Source organism: Manis pentadactyla, chromosome 1 (genome assembly GCF_030020395.1).
Source record: "Manis pentadactyla isolate mManPen7 chromosome 1, mManPen7.hap1, whole genome shotgun sequence".
Taxonomy (NCBI): Eukaryota; Metazoa; Chordata; class Mammalia; order Pholidota; family Manidae; genus Manis; species Manis pentadactyla.
The window spans coordinates 193,760,511-193,786,717 of NC_080019.1; the positions used below are offsets into that span (position 1 = coordinate 193,760,511).

Genomic DNA, 26,207 nt, shown 5'->3' on the forward strand with positions numbered 1-26,207 from the left:
GGAGACTGACGAAAATTAGGCTTGGGGTGGATTAATGATTGTGCATTGAGCATTGACTCCCCTATACAGAATTTTATTGTCGTTAACAATCATTTGATCAATAAATATGAGAGATGCCCTCACAAAAAAAAAAAAAAAAAAGGACAGACTTCCAATGGTAAAATAAATAAGTAACCGGGATGTAATGTATAGCATAAGGAATATAGTCAAGATATTGTAACAGCTTGGTAGGGTGATAGCTGGAACCTCGAATTATGTATATAAACGTTCTACCACTGTGTTGTAAACTTGAAACTAATGTAATGTAATACTGTGCGTCAACTACCCTTCAATAAAAAAATAATTATTAAAAAAAAAAAAAAACAATGTATTGTGGGACACTTTAAATATAATGGCACAAGTAGGTTATAAGTAAAGGATTTAAAAACGATACCATGCTAAAACTAGTCAAAAGAAAGCTTGAGTAGTTATATTAACACCATGTAGGTTTCACAGTAGATAAATGTCATTTTAAAAATGATAAAGGGGTCAATTAATCAGTCCTGTATATTTATGCATCTAATATGGAAGTGTCAAACTACATGAAGCAAAAAACTGATAGAACCCAGAGGAAAAAGAGACAGTCTCCTGCCTCCCTCCTTCCCTCCCGGCCTCCTGCCCCACCTCCTATCTGCTTTCCTTTCTTCCTTTGTTGAAAAGCCATTAGGTAGATCCACATGAAGTGGGCAGTCAGCCTGAGGGGTTGGAGATTGGTTACACAGGGACAATGGCGTCTTGGGAGCCTGGTCCCTCACCGTCAGAGAGGGAAAGCATGAACATGGGAAGGGGGAGCCATGAAATGAACCACAGGGTGTTGGATTGGAACTGAAGCTCTCGGTGTGGACTCACAGATTTCCACATGCATAGATAGATCTAGAAGATTCAGAAATAAATCCAGATGTGCATGTGTGTATTTCTTTCCCTTTAAGCCTGTGCACTGAGGGCCTGGGAGCATCCACACCCTAGTATAAGTGAGCCCACTTCATGCCCAGATCTTTGTTGTCCACACAATATTCTCCACTAAAAGGAATCAGATTCCTTAAGAGAGAGGGTTGATTTCACGGCTCTGTCCGGGGAAGAACATGATGAGTTGGGAAATCCTGTGTGAGACAGTAAGAAAATAGTCAGAAGAATAAAGGGGACATGTCAAAGGTCAGAGAAGCCAGTTTGAAGCTCCCACTGGCTAAATCTAGGATAATTTCAGCATCAAAACTTAAAACATGATAGCAACTGATTATAATCCATTGGACCAATCTTTGGGAGACCACAGCACACACACATGTAAGTAAGTGAGAACAACAGTACATTTTTCCTGCAGTCTCGCCCACAAATAAATGAAAATGGAATGAAGGTATGGGAAAATGTCCATTTTGCAATGACTACAAAAATAAGTTCAGGACGCAAACAGCAACAGATGCTAAAAATTAGTGGGTAAAATTGAGATGGGGAATGGGATTTTACATAGGCTCAAAGTATCTCCCCACAAAATACTAACTACAAAGTGGGGAAAAGCAGAATGATGAAACACGGCAGAAATGATCCAATGATTAAAATGAATTCCATCGGAAACAGGACCAACAGGTGTCCCATGCCACCCATAGAATGAAATGAGAAGAACACAGCCTCTGTGATACTTGCGTACAAAAATACGTAATTTGGATCTGATCAGGAGTAAACACTGGGCAAACTCCAGTTAAGGGACACTCTATAAGATGTCCAAAATCTTCAAAATTATCAGGAGCATTAAAATCAAAGGGAGACTTGAGGAATATTCTACATGGAGGGGGCTGAGTGCTGCAGTATCTGGGAATGGGGAAGAGGTGAGGGGACAGCCTGCTCTTATTTCACACTAGCACATACCCGCGCCTGCTTCCCTCTGCAGCCAGCACTCAGTGTATTCACCTCTACACCATAGTACTGGCTGCGAATTCACCAGTGCTCCTCTTAGATTTACTGGTGAGTTTATCTAGACACCTCGCCACATGGGCGTGACCTACTGGGCACTTTAGAAGTGCGACACTCAGCGCACCGCAGGCCCAGGACGGCTATGCCAGCGCGAGTGCATTTGTCAAGGCCAAGGGACTCGGCAGTCTGACACCAGGCGTTTGGATATTTCCATTCCTCCTTGAGTTTACTGAGAACCACACACAAATTAAAATACACTCCGAGTCTCAAACTGGCTGAATCAACTTCTGGGGGATAGATGCTGAGGTGTTCAGGAAGTTTCCTTCTAATATCAGCTGAAAATAAATGGCCTTGAAAAAAAATTTCTTTGCTGCGTCTATCAGGTACTTACTAGGCCCTTTCCCTTTGCCCAGCCCTAGAAACAAACAGGAAGAGCTTCCCTGCTCTGCCAGCCTCCACCCATTCTTGTTGTATAGACCACACAAGGGAAACCCCGTCAGGGTCTGGTGGGAACACTCGAGGAGGGGCAGCTACTCTGGCTGGGGTGAGGAGCGGGCACAAAGGGGCCAGAAATCATGCCAATTACATGAGATCTGAGACATTCAGCTGGGCAAAATGAGGTTTGCGTTACTGCGGGGTCAATGAATTGACCAAGGGACAATACTGTGGGGAACAGGGGCTGAGGGCCCATCAGGCCCATGGTAAGCTATCCAAATTTTTGCTACCACAGGGCTGGCACCAGGCTTTGAAGTGCTTGTATCACAACAGGGAATCTTCTGCCCCAGGCATAGCTCTGTGTAACCCCTGCCCTTCAACTTGAGTCTGCAGAGTTCTTTCTCAACAGAGCCAAGATTTAGCCCCTGGCTGGGGAAGCGTCTTACACAGTGGAGACAGTCTGGCCTGCCACACATCTTGAGTGTGGCCCTGAGGCCAAGGAGGAAGCAAGAGGACTGCCTACATTGTAATATGTAATAATAAATAGGAAGTTACAGATGAGAATTCTGTTGTTACTCAGAAGGGCAAATCAAAGTTTTTAAAACAATACTTGGTGGCAAATTGGATACAAGGCTCAAACAGGTTAGAAAAAAAATTACATGGTTTATTCCTGGTGCAGTGTGTTCAAGAAACTGCTAGCTAGGGGCTCCCAAGAGAGACGAATTTAGGCACATGGCAAGGGAAACAAACCCATTAGAAGCACTGCGTGCAGTTCCCAGGTGGAGTGAAGCAGCCTGCGTTGGCCCAGTCCGTCTCTCCTTTCCTTCTCTGGGTCCACAATAGACTTGGTGGTGTTAATCTAAAATACCTATAGCTCAGCTCTTAACCGGGAAAGCCAGGTATTACTGAAGGGCTGCCTGAAAATGAGCTGCTACAACCTGGAAGCCTGTTAACATTATGAAGTAAAACTAGCTGACCAATTACTGTGCCAAAATGACAGTGCAAGGTGCTTAGAAACTTTTTTATGCATTTACCCCCACCATCATTTAAAAAACTACTAATCTGAACAGTAAACAAAATGGTGGGTAGGCAAAGACCACGGCTTATGTTGTTTTATTTATCATGTATGTGTGGCGTCCAGGTAACTTGCAGCTGGTAGAGAAGATTAGTTCTCTCACAACTCCTAAGTGACCGTTTGTATCATCCAGGAGGCAGGGCTTGGTCTCTGCCTTCACAAGCTGAAGTGCTACAGAGCATTATCACCAAAGTCCAGACATACCAATGAGACTGTGACTCAAAACAAAATACAGTACAAATTTATTGACTCCAATCATTCTTAGTCAAGATTTAAGCCAAATGAACAGATAATGCCTGCGTACAAATAAGCAATGGATTAACATTAGATAGAAATTCTATTTTACATGAAATTTCAGCCCTCACAGCTTACTCCAAAATAAAATTGAACAATGATTTACTCTAAGGCATATGACAACAAAATAATTATAAAACCATGTTTGTTTTTCTTTTAACAGTAAGTATTTATTCAATGAAAATTTTGAAAAGTGTTGCATTAATGTCACCTTTTGAAAATTATTAGCCAAGGATAACTGTGGAAAATCTGGACAGCACTAGTAAATGACTGAAGAGCACTGGACTTAATTACTGTGAAGATTTGCAGAATACTTTGGTTCCTGCATGACTGAAGGGAGGATTTTTAAGACCCGGCATTAACTTATTTTTTCTCCTCCAGAATCTAAACCCTGACCATTCGGTTTTCTCCCCAGCCATGTGGAAGTGCTATGTGCTGGATAAAATGCCGAAAAACACTTAACAAGCATATTACAAATTAGGCAAACATCAAACTTCTTAAAGTGCTAAAGCCACAAGAGAAAACCCTATTTTTAAAATAAAAAAGCCAGTGTTAAAGAAGTTGTCAGCATTATTTCAATCAATAATGCTTTTCACAATTACTGCAAAAAGCATCAGTGAGATACCAGAAGCTGATACTAACTTGTAATATTCCAGTATCAGTTAGTGCAATTTATGAAGAAACCTGTTACACATGACAACTAATTATTTTTGTACTAAGAAAATTCAAATTACTTCCTAAAGTTCTAGATCATGGTTTCATCACACACACACACACACACACACACACACACACACACAATTTGAGGGAACTAAGGCTGCCTTTAGATCAGTTCATTCTTGTCTCTTCCTCACCCTGACTGTCCAAGTGGCTGGGGACACTCCCTGCCTCCACGAATGGGCACATTTTATTCTTGTCTCAGCTTCTACTCTCATTAGCACCAATGGGTGCTGGGTGTGGGTTAGATCATCACCGATTTAGTACAGGGTACTGGGGCCTGTTTAGGAAGAGAAGGCTGTAACAATCCATCCCCAAAAAGAAAACCAAGAACCATGCACATCTCCACACAAATCCAAGTAACATCACAGCTGAACTGTTAGTTGTATATCTTGATAAAATTAAATGCATACTAACCACAACTAGCTCTACAGGTGAATATTCTATTCATTTTGAAATATTATTATAGAAAAAACGCAGTTACCTCCATTGCTTACTCTTGATAAAAATGCATTTACGGTGTCTCCCTTGCCCAAAGAAAGTGATTCAGTAACAAGCTCTTAGATTAACAAATATATTAAAACATCTTACATTCTTTCCACAACTGCAAAAAAAGTAGGCATCCTGAATACTTACAAAGATAATTAACTTTCTACATTTTCAAAAAATTACTTACAGTCAGAAAAAACATTTTAAAGATTTAAAGAGTTTCAATTTGTCTTACACCAAGTATTTGCCTACTGGCTGCAATAAACATTCTTAAGAAAACTATTTATTGAATAAAGCAATTTGCATGTCTCTCATTATTTTACTTAACATTGAACATTGAAAATAGTTATGAGTGGAAGCATACTTTATTTGTTTGACCATCAAAATAAACTCTTTCAGCCTAATGCTTATAAGATACAGTATAAAAATTAATAGAAAAACCAGAACTGCATTATAAATGTTTTTGGTTCAAAATTTCATTGAAATCTTATGTTCCTTGCCTAGACAAAAATGTGAGCTAACAAGACAAAACACGGGCAAGTTTTAAAATCCAACAGATATGCAGAGACTATATTTAGGTCAAAAATATTTACTGATTAACATTATAAAAAAAAAACCTTCAAAAATGTAGCATAAAGGTTCAAGCCCAGGGATAGTGAATTTACAATGCCAAGATACAGTGTATCATGGAATTTTTACAGATACTCTAACTGCTGTTAAATGATTACTCTGAGGGAACTGACACCAAGGTGTTCAGAGTAATTCATTACACAGGAATGAATTCAATGAACAATAATCCATCCTGTTTCACATAAAATCGTATGCTGTAGTTTTGTCTTCAAAATGCATAGATTTCTTCAAGAAAAAATGAAGATGGCAAAAATCGGTAACTGCAACTTATTTTCCTTTCTCATCAAATTTAAGAACCAAAACAGCAGGTAATCACTCAAATATTTTGGGACTCTTGATAGTTCTTAAATAATAAAAGGCAAAATTTCATATGTATTTCTATAATGTAAAAAGTCAATTAGTACTTTATAAAAATGTTTGTTTTTCCATAGAGTATCTCTCCTACTGTCAGTATGGAATGTGGGTGATAAGACGGCTGAGTCCCCAGTTCTTTTCTGCTAGAGCACAACTTTAAGCACTCAACAAATTATTTCTTAGTCACAGTAGTTGATGTTTCTATTTAAAAGAATAGCTTGTAAAAAAAAAACAAAAACAGATTGGAATCTTAATCCATTATTACCTACCTTAAAAGGATCTTGTAGTTTCAATAATATTTCTGTTTTTATGTACCTAACCTCCTCTTTACAAGTGAAATAAACATTTTCCCTTTTGAAACACCCCACTGAGATTTGGATAACACCTACTGAAAGGCTTTTAATTACAACTTCTTCAAAATAGAAAAAAAAAAAAGGGGGGGGGGCAGCCAAAACACTATGGGCCCCAAAAAAGTAGCAGAACTAATTCAGGACTCTTAATGGTACTTTAATACATTTATGAAATATGAAGCAGTGACTTAAAGCAGAATGATGTCACTATGGACGTTTTACCGCAGTAACCCCAACAAATTCTAACAGAACTCACCACCAGACAGAGGCAGGAAACGCATACTATATGTAAGATAGTTTTTGAAAAGAACATGGAGACTGCACTGTGGTGTTTCTCCCTCAGCTTAAAATCTCTAGAAGTCAATGGTAATTCGGAATTTTAGGTGGCTGTACTGACCCTGGGGCTTGAGATCTGTGTAAATATCTGTCCTGACCTCTGTGATACGGACGCTGTTAAATTCAAAGTTAATGCCACACGTTATTTTTGTTTTCTGTCTCAAATACACTCAGACTGTATTGGTGACAGCTTAAGTCAGAGGAAACCAAACATTCAGTCCTTCCATGCTGGTCTGAATTTAAAACTGTAATACGCAGAGAGCATAATGCAACCATTTTGATTACAATGCCTAAAACTACTGAAGCTTTTGTAAACTGACTTAGAGGTCTTGCAGAAATCATAGTATTTCCACTTCCCAAGTCTTCCATTATTAATTACATTAAATGACCCAAGAGCAAGTTTTGTTATTTTATAAAAAACCTAAGTATTACTATTGCTGATTTAAATTTCTCACATTTTCATACAAAAAAAAAGTTCTACATGACCACAAAATACCAAATATTTATTTTTCTCAAGTGTTAGGATAACTTATGAAAGTTGAGGTTTGTCATTTTTTTATTGCTAAAATATTCTAAACTCTAAATCAATACTGCAAACTACTCCACTTCTTCCTGATACATTTTGGACTGAAGAACATGGCTAAGATTTAACTAGAACGTGGGTGCCTGATACAATCAAAAGAAGAAATACTTTAATAGCATTTCGCTAATTGCAAATTAGCAAAAAAAACAAAACAACCTCAAGTAAAAGATCACACTGCCACCATGGGGTGAGGAACCATGCAGACCACCAAGGTCAACCAAATTTCAAGGGGAATGAAGTCGAGTCATCCTGTGACTGTAAGGTCCAGAGAAGCACAATATTTTTTAGAGTTTTTCTAAGTTGAATAAGGATATACTAATTAATATCAGTTTACCTCAAGCTCATATTCAAGCATGACAATTTCCACCCTTTATTACTGTTAAAAAATATTGTTTCTTATGACACATTTCACAATTTAGGTTGAAATCTGGAGACTGTCTCCCATTTCATTACAGGTGGAGAGGGGTGGTGGTCTTTTAATTGTGGGTTTGCTCGTGACTCCAAAGACTAAACGCCGTCTTAAATGTCCTATGGCAGAGTTTACACATGAACTGTCTCTTAAATGTGATTGCGGAAAGGGGAGGGGCGTGGTAGAAAAGGGTGTCTGACTCCTGGGGCACAAACAATTTCTCTGCAGCGGGAGCCAGGTTTTCAGACACATCGGTCGGGCTGTCGGGCTCCAGGGGCTGGATCTTGGGCAGCGGCGGGGGCGGGGGCAGAGGTGGTGGCGACGGAGAGTTTGTGGGAACAGGGCACACTTCTGATTCCTTACGAGCAGAGTCCTCTGCAGCCTGAGACATGTGGGACTGGAAGTGACTCCAGAGCCGGAAATTGGTGCGGAAAGCTTTGTTGCAAACATGACAGATGAACGGTTTCACGGAACATAAGAGCTCCTGGTGCCGCTCCAGCTGCTTGTGCACCGTGAATGTCTTGCCACATTTCTCACAGGGCCACAGGGCGGCATCCTTGCTAGAACTTGCTTCTCTGGGGGCTGCACTGGCCTCGGGTGCCTCCTCCTCAGGCTCCTCTGCAGGCTCCTCCTTGACCTGGATTTTCAGTTGCTTTGAAAGGCTAAGGTCTTCAGGGAGACAGGAGGAATCTTCTGAGTCGAAGTTCACCTGCTCTGAACAATCACTGAACACGTCGTCTTTGGTGGTGACCACATGGTTCACTTTATTAGGCTCGGGCTGTGCCTGGGGCCTAGAGGTACCAGTTACTTCCCCATTGTGGTCCAGAACGGGTAGAGAAAAGTTTTCGGATGGCGCCATGGTGTTCTGATTATGTACTTCAACCTGGTGCCGCCAAATGCTGAAGGAGGACTTGAAGGTGCGCATGCACTCGAGACAGGTCAGCTTCTTATATTCACACTTACTCTCGTGTTCATGCTTTAGCTCGGGCGAGAAAAACCTAAGGCTGCAGTAAGGGCAAACGGTTGCGTTCCTGCATAGTCGCTCGTGGTTTCCTTGCTCTAGAAGAGAAGAGAGCTTAGCATTACAGAGGCGGCACTGGAAAACCTCCTTGTTTGCTACCGGACTCACAAGAGGCACATGCTCTTTAGGCTTAGCAACTCTATTCACTCCAATGGGTTTCTCTCCCGGGTGCATTTTTATGTGCTGTTTGAACTGAGAGAGAAAGCGATAGGCTCTTCCACAGTAAGTACAAATGTATGCTCCCTTGGCTCGCGATCTCAAGTTCCTCTTGATGGCTTGTGCTTGGGAACTGCTCTGCCCCTGAAAACTAGGCTTGCTGCGCCTTAACTTAATGATCAGGGCCTTCTTAATCTCTCTCTCTCTCACTATGTCAATCAGCTTTCTTTGGAATTTTTCATCCAAAACGGCATGTGAGCTAGAGGCTGGTGACGGGTTCTTTACTATGCCGTGCTGGGTCTGACAGTGTGTCCACACTTTGAAGTTTGTGTGAAACCGCTTGTGACAGATGTCACAAGCATAGGGCTTTTCTGGGTTATGGTACATGTTAATGTGCCGGTGAAGGCCTGCTGTTGATCTAAAGATCTTAAGGCAATGTTTGCATTTAAATTTTTTGTTTGGTCTTGTTCCCTCCAACTCACCAAATTCATCTTTATTCAAGTCAGAATCTGGAAAATCTGCATCGAGGGGAGTAGGGCTTGAACCTTCCTCAAAATTATCTTCTGACCCCGGAGACCCATGCTCATCCGCCTTTAGCTTCTTCAGCGGCAGTCTTCGGTCAGCCTGGAACCTCCTTTTTGCTGGGAGTCTGCTCATGTCTTTTTGGTCGTCTTCTGTTTTCAGAGAAAGGTCTCTCGCGACAGATGAGGCCCCTGCCGTGTCTCCCACGGTGACTCGGATGATGTCCAAGGGCTCAGACAGTGGGCTGCGGGGTTCCATCTTGATCTGAACCTTGGTCACTGGGGTGGCACCCTCCCTCTCCGTGGACTGAGAAGCACTGAAGGACCTGAGGCGGTGCGGCTGCAGGGCTGGGGGCCGGTCATCCAGGGCTAACCTTTCACCACAGTCTTTTGAAGATGACTTTTGAGATAAAGCACAGAACACATTCCCTGGTGCATTGCTTGACACTGAGGACGACCCCTGGTTAGGCTTCACATCTATTGAGGGTGAGTAGACAGGAACCTGGCTGTCCATTGACAATGATCGTCGGAGGAGGCTCTTAACAAGAGGGCCACTTCTGTCCACACTCTGGCTTCCAGAGACGGCTCCGCTGGATGGGATTACCAGCCCCAACCTGGAGTAGTACAACAAGTTTCTGTCCTCGCCTGGACCACTTCCTTTGTTAGTTTCTTTCAGTACATAGGGAGTCTCTGATGAGCTTCGAAGAGATAAAACGGGTGGCCGTGGTCTTTTCAAGGCCAGCTCCATGACTTTTCCCTTGGGAAGCTGGCCGCTGAGCCCTGCCCTCCCACCCACAGCCTCTAAATCTTGTGGGGGCTTGGAAGGCAGCACCGTGTTCCTCTTCACCAGGGTGCTTCTGTCAGAGTCTTCCAGAGATCCAGAATGCTCAAGGGCCTTTGCATAGCCCACAGGACCATCTTTGGGCCAATTCTTTTCTGTTAATGACAAACAGTGAAGTGGCTCAACTGGTGCTGGAACATGAGGCTTACTGGTGTTGGTCTTGAGCGCCACGCCAGGTGAGGGCCGGGAACTATGGCTCAGGTCAGGCAGGTTTGCAGTGACAGTTCTCCCCTGTGCTTCATTTCTGCTCTGACAAACAATGACGCTTCTCTTTTGAGAACTGTTTTCTTCATCGTCTATGAATACTTTTTTTCTGTTGGGACACATTGGAAAGGGGGCTTGAGGTGTTTTAGAAACGATGTTAGTCAGGAAGGAAATCCCAAGACTGTAGCCTAGTTCCTGCACAGCAGCGAGGCTGCTTTTCTCAACAAACAAAGATGAAGAATAAATGTAATTCAAAACATTATCAAAAGCATCTGGTTCGCAGAAATCAAGCTGAAATACAGTTTGTGACTCATTTTCCTTATTTGTGAATAAACTCTGGAAATATTCACTGCTGGCAGCCAAGACATTTTTATGAGCTCGAAATTTCTGGTCTCCGACAATCAGAAGCACATCACACAGCTGTCCTTTGAGGCGCTCCTCATTGAGGGCACTTAGGAGAGAAATGGCGTGCGCTGGGTTGATGTAATGCAGTAATCCCTCCATCGCTTGGGTTTATCTGAAAGACAAGAGTGTGCAATTATTATGAATAATGTGGTGAAAAGTTCTCCATGAGATGAAATGATCCCCAAGGGCAGGACACTGTCTTCTCATAGGTGCCGATATTTAGCAGACTACAGGCAGACAAAAGTTTTTTGGATGAGTCATCTTATTTAAATAACATAAAATATAAAGAAACAAGTCGTAAAGATCAAGCAATATATGGGGACAAATAACAACAATAATTCAACACCGTAAAATCTGTGGGAGACAGAGAAGACCTGTGCTAAGAGGGAAGTATACTGCAATACAGGCCTACCTAAGGAAAGAAGAACAATCCCATATTAACAGTCTAAACTCACAATTAATGAAAGTAGAAAAAGAAAAAATGAGACCCAAAGTCAGCAGAAGGAGGGATATGATAAAGATTGGAGCAGAAATTAAAATCAAGAAGAATAAAACAATAGAATCAATGAAACCAAGAGCTGGTTCTTTGAGAAAATAAACAATATAGATAACCCCCTAGCCAGACTTATTAAGAAAAAAAAGAGAGTCTACACACATAAACAGAATCAGAAATGAGACAGGAAAAATCACTATGGACACCACAGAAATACAAAGAATTATTAGAGAATACTATGAAAAACTATATGCTAACAAACTTGATAACCTAGAAGAAATGGACAACTTTCTAGAAAAATAGAACCTTCCAAGGGTGACCCAGAAAGAAACAGAAAATCTGAGCAGACCTATTACCAGCAATGAAATTGAGCTGGTAATCAAAAAACTACCTAAGACGTGCCTCATATCGAATTTACCGAGTATCATAATTCCTCCAAGTGGTAAAGATACCTCAAGACAAATGCTGGGCATAGAAGCTACAGGGCATAAATATGCAAAGAAATAAAAAGCTAACCATTTCAAACAATAAGGCTTCTCTCTCACTTACCAACTTTACATTTCCCTGTATGGCCCCGGAAGATGACTGGTTAGCCAGAGACGGGTGAGATTCCTCAAGGGAGGAACAACCTAAGACAGGCACAGTCGCAGGGGGGCCATCAGGTGAGAAACTGGGGATCAACAGAGGTGAGGCTTAGAACCTCACCCCCCCTGTTTTGACAGAAATATCCTGCATCCGTGGATGTTTTGTTGCCCTTGTCTAGCTTGGATTAATACTTAGTCTACAGGCACACACCTAATCATCTACATTTGCTCTCTTACAACACTAAACTATGTTTTCTACCTTTATCTTGCATCTACCTACCACTTCAGCATTTTATTAAAAAAAAATAATAATAATAATAAAGGGAGAAATGTGGGATCCACATATAAATCAAGTATAAAAATCAAACGAATATTCATATTTGACCTGATTGTTCATAGTTCATAATGCGTGATCAAAACCGAAAGTTTCTGTGATGACTGCCCTTGCACTGTTCACCATGTAAGAACTTATTCACTATGTAAGAATTTGTTCACCATGTAAGAACTTGTTCGTTATGCTTCAGAAGATTGGAGACTGACGAGAATTAGGCTTGGGGTGGATTAATGATTGTGCATTGAGCATTGACTTCCCTATACAGAATTTTATTGTTGTTAACAACCATTTGATCAATAAATGAGAGATGCCCTCTCAAAAAAAAAAAAAAAAAAACTACCTAAGAACAAAACCCCTGACCAGATGGCTTCACTGCTGAATTTTATCAAACATTTAGTGAAGGCCTAATACACATCCTCCTTAAAGTTTTCCAAAAAGTAGAAGAGGAGGGAATACTTCCAAACTCATTCTGTGAGGCCAGCCAGCATTACTCTAATACCAAAACCAGACAAAGACACCACAAAAAAAGAAAATTACAGACCAATATCCCTGATGAACATAGACGTAAAAATACTCAACAAAATATTAGCAAACTGAATTCAAAAATACATCAAAAAGATCATCCATCATGATCAAGTGGGATTTATTCCAGGGATGCAAGGATGGTACAATATTAAAAAATCCATCAACATCATCCACCACATAAACAAAAAGGACAAAAACCACATGATCATCTCCACAAATGCTGAAAAGCATTCAACAAAATTCAACATCCATTTGTGATAAAAATTCTCAACAAATGGGTATAGAGGGCAAGTACCTCAACATAGTAAAGACCATATATGACAAACCCACAGGCAACACCATTCTTAACAGCAAGAAGCTGAAAACCTTCCCTTTAAGATTAGGAACAATACAAGGATGCCAGTTTCTCCATTTTCATTCAACATAGATCTGGAGGTCCTTGCCATGGCAATCAGACAACAACACAAAGAAATAAAAGGCATCTGGATTGGTAAAGAAGTTAAACTGTCACTGTTTGCAGATGACATGATATTGTACATAAAAAAACCTGAAGAATCCACTCCAAAACTAGATCTAATATCTGAATTCAGCAAAGTTTCAGGATACAAAATTAATACACAGAAATCTGTTGCATTCCTATACATTAAAGATGAACTAGCAGAAAGAGAAATCAGGAAAAAAATTGCATTCACAATTGCATCAAAGGAATAAAATACCTAGGAATAAACCTAACCAAGGAAGTGAAAGACCTGTACTCTGAAAACTATAAGACACTCATAAGAGAAATTAAATAAGATGCCAATAAATGGGAACACATCCTGTGCTCATGGATAGGAAGAATTAATATTGTCAAATGGCCATCCTGCCTAAAGCAATTTACAGATTCAATGCAATCCCTATCAAAATACCTACAATATTCTTCAACAAACTAGAGCAAACAGTTGTAAAATTCACATGGAACCACAAAAGACTCCTTACAGCAAAGCAATCCTGAGAAGGAAGAATAAAGTGGGGGGATTAGGCTCCCCAACTTCATGCTCTACTACAAAGCCACAGGAATCAAGACAATTTGGTACTGGCACAAGAACAGACCCACAGACCAATGGAACAGACTGGAGAGGCCAGATATAAACCCAAGCATATGTGGTCAATTAATAAACGATAAAGGAGCCATGGACATACAATGGGGAAATGACAGCCTCTTCAACAACTAGTGTTGGCAAAACTGGACAGCTATATGTAAGAGAATGAAACTGGATTATTGTCTAACCCCATACACAAAAGTAAACTCGAAATGGATCAAAGACCTGAATGTAAGTTAGGAAACCATAAAACTCTTAGAAGACAGCATAGGTAAAAATCTCCTGAGTATAAACATGAGCAACTTTCTCCTGAATGCATCTCCTCGAGCAAAGCAAACAAAAGCAAAAATGAACTCACGGGACTACATCAAACTAAAAAGCTTCTGTACAGCAAAGGACATCATCAGCAAAACAAAAAGGCATCCTACATTATGGGAGAATATATTTGTAAATGACATATCCGACAAGGGGTTAACATCCAAAATATATAAAGAACTCACATGCCTCAACACCCAAAAAGCAAATAATCCTATAAAAAAAATGGGTGGAGGATATGAACAGACACTTCTCCAAAGAAGAAATTCAGATGGCTAACAGGCACATGAAAAGATGCTCCACATCACTAATATCAGGGAAATGCAAATAAAAACCACAATGAGATATCACCTCACACCAATTAGGATGGCCAGCATTGAAAAGACTAAGAACAACAAATGCTGGCGAGGATGTGGAGAAAGGGGAACCCTCCTACACTGCTCGTGGGAATGTAAGCTAGTTCAACCATTGTGGAAAGCAATACGGAGGTTCCTCAAAAACTCAAAACAGAAAAACCATTTGACCCGGGAATTCCACTCCTAGGAATTTACTCAAAGAAAACAAGTTCTCAGATTCAAAAAGACATATGTACCACTATGTTTATTGCAGCACTATTTACAATAGGCAAGATATGGAAGCAACCTAAGTGTCCATAAGTAGATGAATGGAAAAAGAAGAGGTGGTACATATACACAATGGAATACTATTCAGCCATAAGAAACAAACCCTACCATTTGCAACAACATGGATGGAGCTGGAGGATATTATGCTCAGTGAAATAAGCCAGGCGGAGAAAGACAAGTACCAAATGATTTCCCTCATTTGTGCAGTATAACAATGAAGCAAAACTGAAGGAACAAAACAGCAGCAGACTCAGACTCCAAGAAGGGCCTAGTAGTTACCAAAGGGGAGGCATGTGGGAGGGCGGGTGGGGAGGGGGGAGAAGGGGATTGAGGAGTATCATGATTGGTACACATGGTGTGTGTGGGATCACAGGGAAGACAGTGTAGCTCAGAGAAGACAAACAGGGACTCTGTGGCATCTTACTACACTGATGGACAGTGACTGCAATGGGGTGGGGTGGGGACTCAATAATAGGGGTGAATGTAGTAACCACACTGTTATTCACGTGATACCTTCATAAGAGTGTATATCAATAATATCTTTAAAAAACCCAAAAAACTAAGTAACTTAAAAAATAAAAAGTCATGTGGTTTATACATATCATCAATCATTAGAAGTGGAATTTTAGGGACTGAACTGTAACACTGACATTTTCATACTATCAAAAGGCTGCTAGAACTTGGCAGATATATAAAGGAGCAATATTTGAATATAAAAGTTTATTATTTAAGGTTTATTATTAACAAGGCTTATTCGTAAATAAAGGTTTACTCTTATCCATTTGAAGCTTGGTTCTATTTCTTATTAATAAGTTCAGGGAGTAAGTGTGAAGAATTGAAACCCTTAGAGTCTCTAATTCTCAAAAGAAATCAGTTTTATTAGTGGATAGACTTACTTACTGTGGATTAAAAATGGGATGCAAAGTAGAGGTCTTGCCATATCTTTAAAAATAGATACGAATTTTGGAAAGAGAAAAATCACCTGCTAATCACCTTGGTATAGGCATTTAATAACGTGTTTAACAAAGGTTAGACTTGTTAAAGAATGCATGTGAACACCTTGCAATCTCCTAAATAGTATGTCTTACCAAATCACATTTTCAATAATAGCACACAGGAAACTCTGGCCTGGATCTAAACATGATTATTACTATTCTAAACAAGGGGATTTGAATAGAGATTTCACTGAAATTCTCTTCATATCTAAAGGCGAGACACAGACCTAGTGGTGAGTGAGGCTCTGGCTGAGGCGGAAGTGCCAGCTCCTCCATCAGGGACAGGCCTGTCTGAACGTCGGGGTCCCTCACGTGGGATGCAGGTACTGACTGTGCCCTCTCCCCTTTGGGGTTGTCACAGAGATCAGGTGAGCCTGCATCTCATACGCAGTCAGCATCTAGTCCAGTCACCAAGAAAAAGGGCCCATATTGACCCCACTGGTACTCTTGACAGAGATAAATCCATTTCATAGAGACAATGCCTGACGCTCCAAACCTGACCCTTCACTTACGCTTCTGTTATGGTAACATCTCATTTCTGGTTTGGCTTTCTAATGCATCTTTTCTTTACAGTAGTTATGATATACATTAATTTATATTAAGTTATCATTCATATACAATCTTATGCTCAGGTTTCACATGAGCAACACTGTGGTTACTACATTCCCCCCTATTATCAAGTCCCTACCACACACATACCCCATGACAGTCACTGTCCATCAGCATAGTAAGATGCTACAGTTATGACATTTATTTTTAATATTAAAATGGATTAAAGTAGCTAAGACTATTTGTGACAGTTTTATGATTCTCTAGACGGCAAGTTGCAGATGTACCAAATTTAGCACCAGCCCATGTACAGGTTCTTCCCTGGCTTCAAAGGATCAGCCTTTGCCAGGCACCCAGCATCTGTACTCTCCAGGAGAGCCACAGAGAAGAGTCTGCCAGGCCACTGGCCTGGTGACCAGGCGTGAGCTCTGACTTCCTCAGTTCTTATCTCCTTTTGTATTAGCTAGCTCAGATGCTGCCACGGGGAAGTCAACAAATGCAGAATCGAAAGCCTGGACAAGTATTTTTCCAAAGGGTTCTTAAAAATTTAATGGTTTGAAACTAGTAATCAAATAAGATGACTAGGACAAAGCAGAAATGTCAGAATGCCTCAAATGTAGTGAGGCTAAGATCTTGTGAAACTTCTGTTCCTGTTACATGCACACATATCCACATGGAGGCATACACTGGGTTGAGATGTACAATATAGTCAGTCTACCTGTGGGTCAGTCAAGAGGGTTTGGAAGTCAGTGCTCTAGGCTAATCAGACTTTCTGAGCCTCAGTTTTTCCTGCTGCAAATTAGGGTGAAGAGCAGCTATAGTACAGTGCTACTGTGAGAATTAAATGAGAAAATAGTAATTGCTACCATTTATTCAGCATCTGTGACACACTACAAAGTGTACCAGAAATTTCACATCATTCATTCATTCATTCAACATGACAGCATTTGAGAAGGCTTGAAGGTGCTGCGGATGGTCCGCGAGGATCGCAAGGAGTGCTACAAGCCGAGGAAGGAGCCAAGGTAAGGGAACGGCAGGGCTGGAGAGGAGCTGAGGGGGCGTAAAGACGGCAGTCGGGGAGCGTGAGGAGCCACTGCCGGGCTGTGGGGCTGCTGGGAGAAGCATGCTTTCTATCAGGAGAAAAATGGGCCACGGATGATCCTGAGGGCAGGAGGGGCGGCAACCCGGAGGGCTTCTGAAGGATCGCTCTGCTGGGAGTTGAGGACAGACCGTGGAAGGTCAGGAAAGGATGAGGGCTGGGAGGCCAGGCAGGGGTCTGCTGCGACAAGGCAGCTGGGACGTGGTGGTGGCGGGATGAGGCTGGCGGCAGTGGAGGTAAAGGCAGTTATTCAGATTTTAATGGGTTGACTGTTGAAGATAAGAAGGCATGGGGTTGAAGACGTTCCAAGGATTCTGCCAGACAACTGGAAGGATGGCCTTACTTAAGATGAAGTTTGATAGAAAAACTGATGCAGATTTTTTTTCAGTAATTCAGTTTTGACAGTCTCAATGTGAGAAGCCTATTCACTAATGCACCCCTTATGGGCATCCTTTTCCCTACAAGCTTCCCTGTGCTTCCTGGGGCCACTTCCACAAATATAAACCTCACATCTGAGCTCTGGTCTCAGGGTTTGCTTTGAGGGGAACACAAACTGGGACACCAGAGGAACTTGAAACCACAGGTACAGGCTAAGGAACTGTGTGAGGACTAAACCAAGTGAGATGGAAAAAGTCCCTGGATGTGGAGCAAATGCTATTCCACACACCATCCACATCCCATTCCTATATGGCAAAAACCAGCATTTTCTCACTTTCATTGTTCGGAGTAGTTTCCTTCTTTTGCTTTCCTCAAGTTATCATGAGCCCTGTTTTATTCTAAGTGCATGCTTCTAATCCCTCAAACCACAGGCTTCTGTACTCTTTGAATGAGAACATCTGGGACCTGGAGAAAAAATAAGTCACTCAGAGTTGAGTTGTAAGAGACACAGTCATGTCCCTGAAAATCATTTGGGGTTTAAAACTATTCATTCAACTACAATCTCCACTGCAGTCACCAATGAGACTGTTGCCTGAGAAGTGGCTAAGCATGTACACATTCCTGATATACCAGTGCAGAACTCTACAGTAAATGTTTTCCATTTTATTCACTCAAATACTAATCAGACAGTTAAGAATACCTACTATGTAAGTGCTTACTCTGCCACATACTACTGTAACATTTTTATACATTAACTCAATATTTACAGGGTTAGGAGGTAGGTACTGTATTATCCCATTTTACAGATAAGGAAACTGAGGCACACTGGATCAAGTAACTTGCTCAAGGTCACACAGACAGTAAGGAGCAGACTGGGATTCACACCAGGAGCTCTGGCTCCAGAGGCCACGCTCTTGATCCCTACAAAATACTGCCTCTATTTCCTCTTTTCATTCTTACATTCACATCTAAGTGAGGCACTGTCTTCACCTGTTTTATAAATTAGGAAACTAACGCACTGACAGATGAAGTAACCTGCCTACGGTCACCTATCTGTCAGTTAGTATGGCGATTCTTGGTCATCCTATCACACGCTTCTCTCGGCTGGGCACCCACTGAGTATGTGCTGGAAGTGGCTAGACACGGAAGACATCAGTGTGACAGGCAGGTCCTGCCTAACTCATTTTAAATCTTATGTGGGAACAAGACAAGTCAATCTGTCATCATGTTGCAGTGTGCTAAGTGGCCATGGACCGTGTGCAGAGGTACAGATGGAGTGCAGGTGATGGTTCTGGATGCAGGTGAGAGGTCAGGGAAGGCATTCTACAGAAGCTTCTTGAAGGAGCCCAAGTTTGAGAATGTGGGAGGGGCCAAGGAGAGTGAAGGGCATTTCAAGTATGGGATAGTATGCCCAGTATCACGGACTAAGACAGGCACCACCTTTACTGGAGCAAAGGATACGTGCACGGACGGGTATGCGACGTGGCTGGAGGCATGAGGCCGTGGGGGCTAAAGGAAGGCCATCCGAGGATCACAAGGAGAGTGACCTCCCTTACTCTAAGCACCCAGGACAAAGGCCCCAGATGCCTGGAAGGATGGGAGAAAGCATGCAGGGCAGTGTGGCCTCCTCACTTTCAGGTTGAGGCCCTTGCTTTTATCTATCCTAGCCTAGCTGCAGACAACAAACATTTCGGGTTTTTGTGTTTTAATGACACTAGGTCTGTTTACTGAGTTTAACCACTAAAAATATAAAATGCTACATTAAGAATGCAGGCAAAAAGGTGGGGAATTACAGTGAATTCCATGAGATAATCCAGCAAAACCATTTGTGGCTGGTGGACGCACAGACTAATTCTCAAGCCCTTTGCCGTTTCTGCTCAGGTAAGGCCAGTACATCTCATCTGCTGTAGGTACTTCCTCCTCCATACATCTGCTGGCTCCTTGAACTCCAATTTCTCATGCATGCTTTCATTACGAGTAATCAGGGCCTCCGACGTGAAGAAGACAGTGCGTAGTAAGTTTAAAGCTCCTGTGTATAAATACAACTGCCATCACGCCTATGCCTGCTCCTTTCTGTCGCTCAGCTCTACCTGACTCGTGGGTACGGGGGCCCCCACAGCCACTTCAGTCGTAATAGAAAAACCTTGGGGAGTTCTTTAAAGAAAAGTGGGTGAAGTGTGGACAACAAGGCCTGTTTAGGATTGACAGAAAAAGCTGGGAAGAAATCACCCAGGAAAGCCAGATTCTGAGAGAGGGCTGGCTTGCTTACCACTTGATCCTTGCTCACAAATATCTTCCCACAGTCTGCCTGAATTGTTGCTATTTCATGTTGTTTCCTGAAATTTCAAAATAGGAGAATCTTTATGGTTAACAATTCATGGAAGTCATAGCTCTGTGGAAAAAACTTTCAAATCAGTCTACTTGCCTCAAATCCTGGCTTTGCCACTTACTAGGTATATAACCTGAAGATCACTCGACCTTTCTGAGTACTGGTTTCCTTGATCTGTTAAATGGGCTAACACTACCCACCACACAGGATTTTTATGAAAAACAAGAGGCAATATGTTTGTAAGCTCCTAGTATACAGTGTTTCCTACGTGGGGAGCACGTACTTTACTTCCGTCCCCCCTTCCTTTCCTGAAGTTCCTGCACTGCTACAGACCATGTATCTTGAGAGGGGCTGGTGCAGACGAGTGAGGTGACCGGCTGCCTTTTCTCTGGCAGTACACATTCCTGTGGTAGGACAGACATGTACAAGTAAAACATGATGGTTAAGACTATGAGAATACTGACTTCAGGAAGCAGCTAACGGGGTGGGAGGGCCAGTGAGCGAACAATGGGGACATCAGGGACGATCTGAGGCTCATCACTCACTGGGCTCTGATGATACCAAAGGTTCCATTCTTCACATTTCCACTACAGACACTTGCTGTGACAAGTGTCTGATTGTGGCGAAGCTTAAAGACTCCTGAAGGCTGGCCTTGCCTGAAGTTCCAATTCCCTAGAATGGCTACAAAGCCCTCACAACTGAATTCAGAAACTTATTTCATACCAGGACCTTAAATTCCTCAGGCACTAAATGGTAAACGGGGCGGGGAATTCATATCTTCATATAAATTAAATTCAATGCAAATAACTTTCTCTTTATACCAATATTGTATCAGTTGGAGTTAAGATTTTTAAGGGGATGGAGGGAAGACAGGCAATTTTGGAATACAGAGTATTCTGGGGACATAAACAGAAGCAAGCACAGCTAAGTGCTCGGGTAAAAGGTCACTAGGAGGTGAGTGAGGGGCCAGAAAGGAGCTAGGAAGGGAACAAAGTAACCTCACCAGACTCCCAAGTTTTGGAGATTACAACTGAGGCTGGTGTTAGAGCAAAGGAACATTATAAATTAAATTTGCTTTAAGACTAGCCCATAAAACCCTGCCAGTTTCATATGAAAATGTCTCTTTACATCCAAAACATTAACCTAAAACTGAACGCTGGGCACCCAGTCCTTTGGGATGTTGGAGATTGCTTAAACCATCCTAACCATGACACTGGAAAAAGGAAGGAACGTGTGTAACACAAAGCGAACACCTAGTTAGAAAAACAAAGCATCTACATTTGACCCTGGAATGTAAACACACACACACACACACACACACACACACACACACACACACACACACACACACACACACACACACACAAACACACACACACAGACACCCCCTCAGCCCTGAACCCTCACCTCTGGATTTAGGCTGCCCTTTCCATTTGATTTCACTATTAGATGGAGACAGAAAGTCGACTCTGAGTTTAGGTCTCATTGTTGTCACTCGGTGACAATGCAGTAATCCAGAAATTATCTAAAGCTCCTCAGATTTCAGAGTCAGCACAGCTCATCTGACCATGCAAACTTTGGTAAGGTCTCTCTCTTAGATCCCATCTCACCCCATTTCCTTTCTCTCTAGAGGTCTGATTTGGGGTTAAGGGTGTGCTGTCTGCTGTATCCAGCCAAGTGATTCTACTAGAACACAGCCCAGGCTCTTCATCTGTGCCTTAGCCAGCAGAGCAGCCTCTCGTTTTGTCCTGGCCGCCACGCCCTCCCCTGCGGAAGGAGGTCCCTTGACCTGGCTTTGGCTGAACCACTCTCACCCACCGAATACAAGCTGATGCACTGCTCTCCCCTAGCTCAGGGGTAGGTACACAACTAAAGCAAGCCAATCACAAACCTCCTCCCTGGGATATGGGCCTGCACAGAACAGAAGCAGCCAGTGAGTGGAGCAGAGTGGCCTGCCAGTGCCTGCTACACATTCCTATCAGTTACCTTGCTTTCTGTCCTTCCTGGCCCAATTCTTTAGCTTTTCTTTATACCTTAAGAGCAACCTGGTGTCTTTATGATACATTCCTTTTTCTATTCAAGCTAGCGTGTCAGTTTCTGTTGTATTAAAGGACTCTAATACATTTCTCTATTTATCCTTCCTGTCACACCCTCCCAATCCATCCTTTATAATATTGATGCTAGACTGAGCTTCCTAAAACAAACTTTTGATCATTCATTGGATGTATACATTAAATATTACTTACTGCAATGTATTTATTGAACTCCAATTATGTCAAAGCATGGTTAACCATACCTGAAATAGAGGGGTGCACAAAACAGACAAGGCTTCCACTATCTAGTGGGGTAAATCAGGTGATAAACAAGGAAACAAACAAGAAAGATACAGCAGATTGTGCTAAGTGTTATTATGGAAACAAATAGGGTGCTGTGACTGGGTGGAGTAATTACGGGTTTGGAGAAGATGGTCAGGAAATGCCTTGATATGACTTCTTAGCCGAGTCTTAATACCTTAGTGAAAAGAAATAACGAAATAAAAAAAACCCAGTGGTTCTCCACTTGGTTAAAAGGCAAAAATTTAAAAATATGGACTCAAAGGCTCCATAAATCTGGCTTCAAACTACTTCTTAAATTATCTTTGCTTTTATTATTCCCTCATGGTAACTTCCTGCTTTAGACACTGTCTCTGAGACACAACACGCACGCCTTGCTTCCTCCATTACCTGATCTGCAATGTCCTATCGTCAAACCGTCTCCCCAGAACTCCAATCAGGTGAACATTCATCATCTTTCAAAGCCCAGCTCAAGTCCAAGTCCTCCATTAAGCCTTCAGCCACAGGCTGGGTTGTGTCTCCCTTTCCCCCCAAATTAATAAACTTAAGTCCTGACACCTAGTACCTCAGAATGAAAGCACACTTAGAGATAAGGTCTTCAACAAGATAATTGCTTACAACAGGTCTTTAGGGTAGGCCCTAATCCAACATGGCTGGTGTCCCAAGAAAAGGAGATGAGCACACACACAGAGAAGACAGCCACCTACAAGCCATGGAGAGAGGCCTCAGGAGAAATCAACCCTGCTGACAGGTTGGTCTCAAGACTTCTAGGCTGCAGAACTGGGAGAAAGTAAATGCCTGCTGTTTAAGTCCCCTAGTCTGTGGTAGCTTGTGAGGGCAGCTCAAGCTTCAGTTTATAAAGAGCAGACACCTTCCAACTCCTGTATTACACGAGTGGCACCACTTACGTAGTGTTGTTTGCTGTTTATCTTCCTAACAGAACTGTAAGGTACCTAAAGACTAAGACTCTAAATTTTTTTGATACTCTTCACAATACCCAACAAGGTACCTTGCACAACAAGTATTTCTTGATGTTTTCTGTGCTGACTCCAGTTAAATGCAAGGGTAGAAATGATGCCTTCTTGTGTGTTTTCCTAAAGTAAAAGTAGTTCCATCACTGCCTTTAGAACACTACCTTGGTTTTCTATTGCTTCATAGATAAAAACCCCAACTCTATGGGATACAAGACTGGCATACAAAACTCTTAATATTCTAGTCACAATTCATCTCTCCACCCCTACTGACACTGCTTACCATCTACCCTACAAACTTGCACATCCAATTTCCACCTCCTAAAATATCTTTGCCTTTTTTTTTTACATGGCCAACTTCTAACAGATTCATCTTAAACACTGCTGTCTACAAAGCGTCAGTCAGTGTGCCCCTAGCCAGTAGCTCAGTCATCTAATTTACTACAATACTTCATCTCTTTGGCAACAACACAATGATTTTGAGAGATCTGCTTTTATACCTATCTTCTTCATGAGAGTCCTTTAAAGGAAAAATCTTTGTTTTCATCTGTGTATCCCAATGCTTAGCACAGGCCTGGCAGCGATCTATTGGACAGAGAGAAACCACCACATTTGAGGCTCAGGACCCGACCTTGCTCACTTTCATTGCTCCAGCATTTGTTAGAGCTCAGCAGGTGGCATTACTTTGCTTTTGTATGAGCTCTTGTGGCTTTAATTACCATTGGATGATGGCCTCCCACATCTGTGTCTCTGCCTAGGCTTCTCTGTGGAAACAAGCCTCTCAGGGGCTCACTAAACAGGGCCATAGTGACATCCCACGCGTCCAGGATACTTGCCACCCACCCCCTCACCTGTACCCCTACATCTGCTTGCTCTCACACATTCCATTCAGTCTGGTGTGTTTCCAACAACCAGGTCTCCCAAACCAGAAACCTCTTCTCTTTTCTTCCCAGCCAGTCACCCCAATCTGTCAAGCCTCGCTCATTTCTCAACAGCTCTAGAATCTGCTCTCCCCAGCCCCATTTGCTTTGGGGATAAAACTGTCCTTTTGGTCATCATCACCTCCTCATGCAGAGACTTCCTCGATAACTTAGCCCCTCTGCTGTTTGTTACACAACAAAATCTAGTATCCCCTGCCAAAAACACTAAGTTCCTGGAGGGAACCTTTTCACCTTTTATCTGCACAGGGCAAAGCACATTATACATTCAACAATAGTGAAAAGAATGAATTAAACATAGATTTTAAGTAAACCAGTACCCCTAACTTCTACTTCAATATTAGCGGTACTTAAATTTAATGTAATAACTGTTAGTCATTATAGATGAGGGATCTACTCCAAGCATCAAATGGAAAGTTTTAAAAAGTAACTGTCAAGAAGAAATCTTTCTAAAATGGATTAATCCACTTTCTTGTCTTTTTAAACAAGGTGTGCAGAACATAATGCAGGCTCCTTATTGCTGGCTGACTGTCGTCTTTATGAACAATCACTGGACTGCTGTAATACACTGATGACCCCAGATGCTGGAGGGGAGCAGCGCCGCTAGCTCTTGCACTGTGTGGGGTCTGATTAAAGTTACCCCTCTCCCACTGCGAGGCAATCCCTCTAAAAAAACACCCCACCTCCGATGTGCTGCTCGGGTGGCACCCTTCGGAACCACGCGGCCCTGTGGCTGGAGTGAATAGCAACCGGGGTGAAGGACTTTGCCCGCGGGGCTCTCCTGCGGCCCAAGAGCGACCTTCCGTAGTGTGCTACTGAACTTGTTCCAGGTGGGTGGTCTTGGCGACAGAGAACCCAGGAGGAGACCGCGGGGCTCCGGCCAGCGGAGGTCCTTGGGCCGGTCTCCCGAGCCGCGCGCGGGTCGGACCCACCCACCCCGGCTCCGGCCGCGGATTTCGGACAGGGCCTTTCTCAAGTGCGGAACCATGCGCACCCCCGGAGAGAAGCCGCGGTCGACGGCGGGGGCTGAGCGCTGTGGTGGGCGGAGGATTCGGAGAGGGGACACGAGCGCGCCCCGGTGCACACGTACGGCGGAGGGCGCCAGGGAGACGGGCCGAGCAAAGTCAGCTCGGGCGGGGGTGGTGGCTCCGGCGGCCGCCAGACATGGCGAGGGGGCTGGGGGCGCAGGCTACTGCAGGTGCGGGGGCCCGCTGCCCCAAGCTTCCGCGCGCGCTCGCGGGGCCCGCAGAGACCACCGGCCTCCACGCGTCTCGGGGCAGGCGCAGGCGTCCCCGGCCGGAAGGCGCCCCAATCGCTGGGCGCAGGGCGCGTCCGCGCCGGGGCACCTGGCCGGGCAAGGGAAGACCAGTGAGGGACGGAGCGTGCGCAATGGCGAGGGTGAGGCCAAGTGCGGGCAAGGAGCATGCGCAGTGTGAAGGCACAAACGGCTACGTGGGAGCCCGGGACATGCTCGGTGAGGGCCAGGGCCCCGCGCACGCGCAGAAGCGCTCGGAGCCCGCAACGCGCTGGAGAGAAAAAAGAGAGAGATCACCTCAGAGTTACGTCAGGAAAGGCCGCGTTTTGCGGGGAGGCTGTGGCCTCCCACGGGGCCCCGCAGTTCTCCTAGGGCGAGGGGCGTGACAGTTACTCACCGGCCTTCAGCCCGGAGGTAGACGCCGGGCCCCTTTCCGCTCACACTCGGCTCGCGCGCGCCGCAGCCGCCGCTGCCGCTGTGATTCCATCCATCTTGAATTTGACGTCATCCCACACCAGGGATGAGGTCATCGCAGGCCGAGCTCGTCACGTGCGCGGCGCTGTGATTGGGCGCCCGGCTCCTGGAGGCGGGGCGAGGGAGGTGCGCTGCGCCGGGGGCCGGGCGAGGGCGGGTCTGACGG

The 26,207-nt window shown here is 43.4% G+C and overlaps 1 protein-coding gene across 5 annotated transcripts; it reads right to left on the reverse strand.

Annotated features, from left to right (window-relative positions):
• Positions 1 to 3,672: 3,672 nt before the first annotated feature.
• ZBTB21 (zinc finger and BTB domain containing 21) lies at positions 3,673 to 26,092 on the reverse strand. Of its 5 annotated transcripts, none has more exons than XM_036876845.2 (4): positions 25,965 to 26,077; positions 24,996 to 25,838; positions 20,011 to 20,077; positions 3,673 to 10,876 (listed from the first exon to the last, which is right to left on the reverse strand). In XM_036876845.2, exon 4 carries the CDS (start codon positions 10,861 to 10,863, stop codon positions 7,684 to 7,686), a length of 3,180 nt encoding a protein of 1,059 aa, XP_036732740.2. In that variant the 5' UTR covers positions 10,864 to 10,876; positions 20,011 to 20,077; positions 24,996 to 25,838; positions 25,965 to 26,077; the 3' UTR covers positions 3,673 to 7,683. The 5 variants fall into 5 exon arrangements, with proteins under 5 accessions (XP_036732740.2, XP_057360848.1, XP_036732741.2 ...); XM_057504865.1 differs by lacking the exons at positions 24,996 to 25,838; positions 25,965 to 26,077 and adding an exon at positions 20,354 to 21,406 and having other exon boundaries at positions 3,673 to 8,675; positions 9,276 to 10,876; XM_036876846.2 differs by lacking the exon at positions 24,996 to 25,838 and having other exon boundaries at positions 25,965 to 26,092.
• Positions 26,093 to 26,207: the final 115 nt, after the last annotated feature.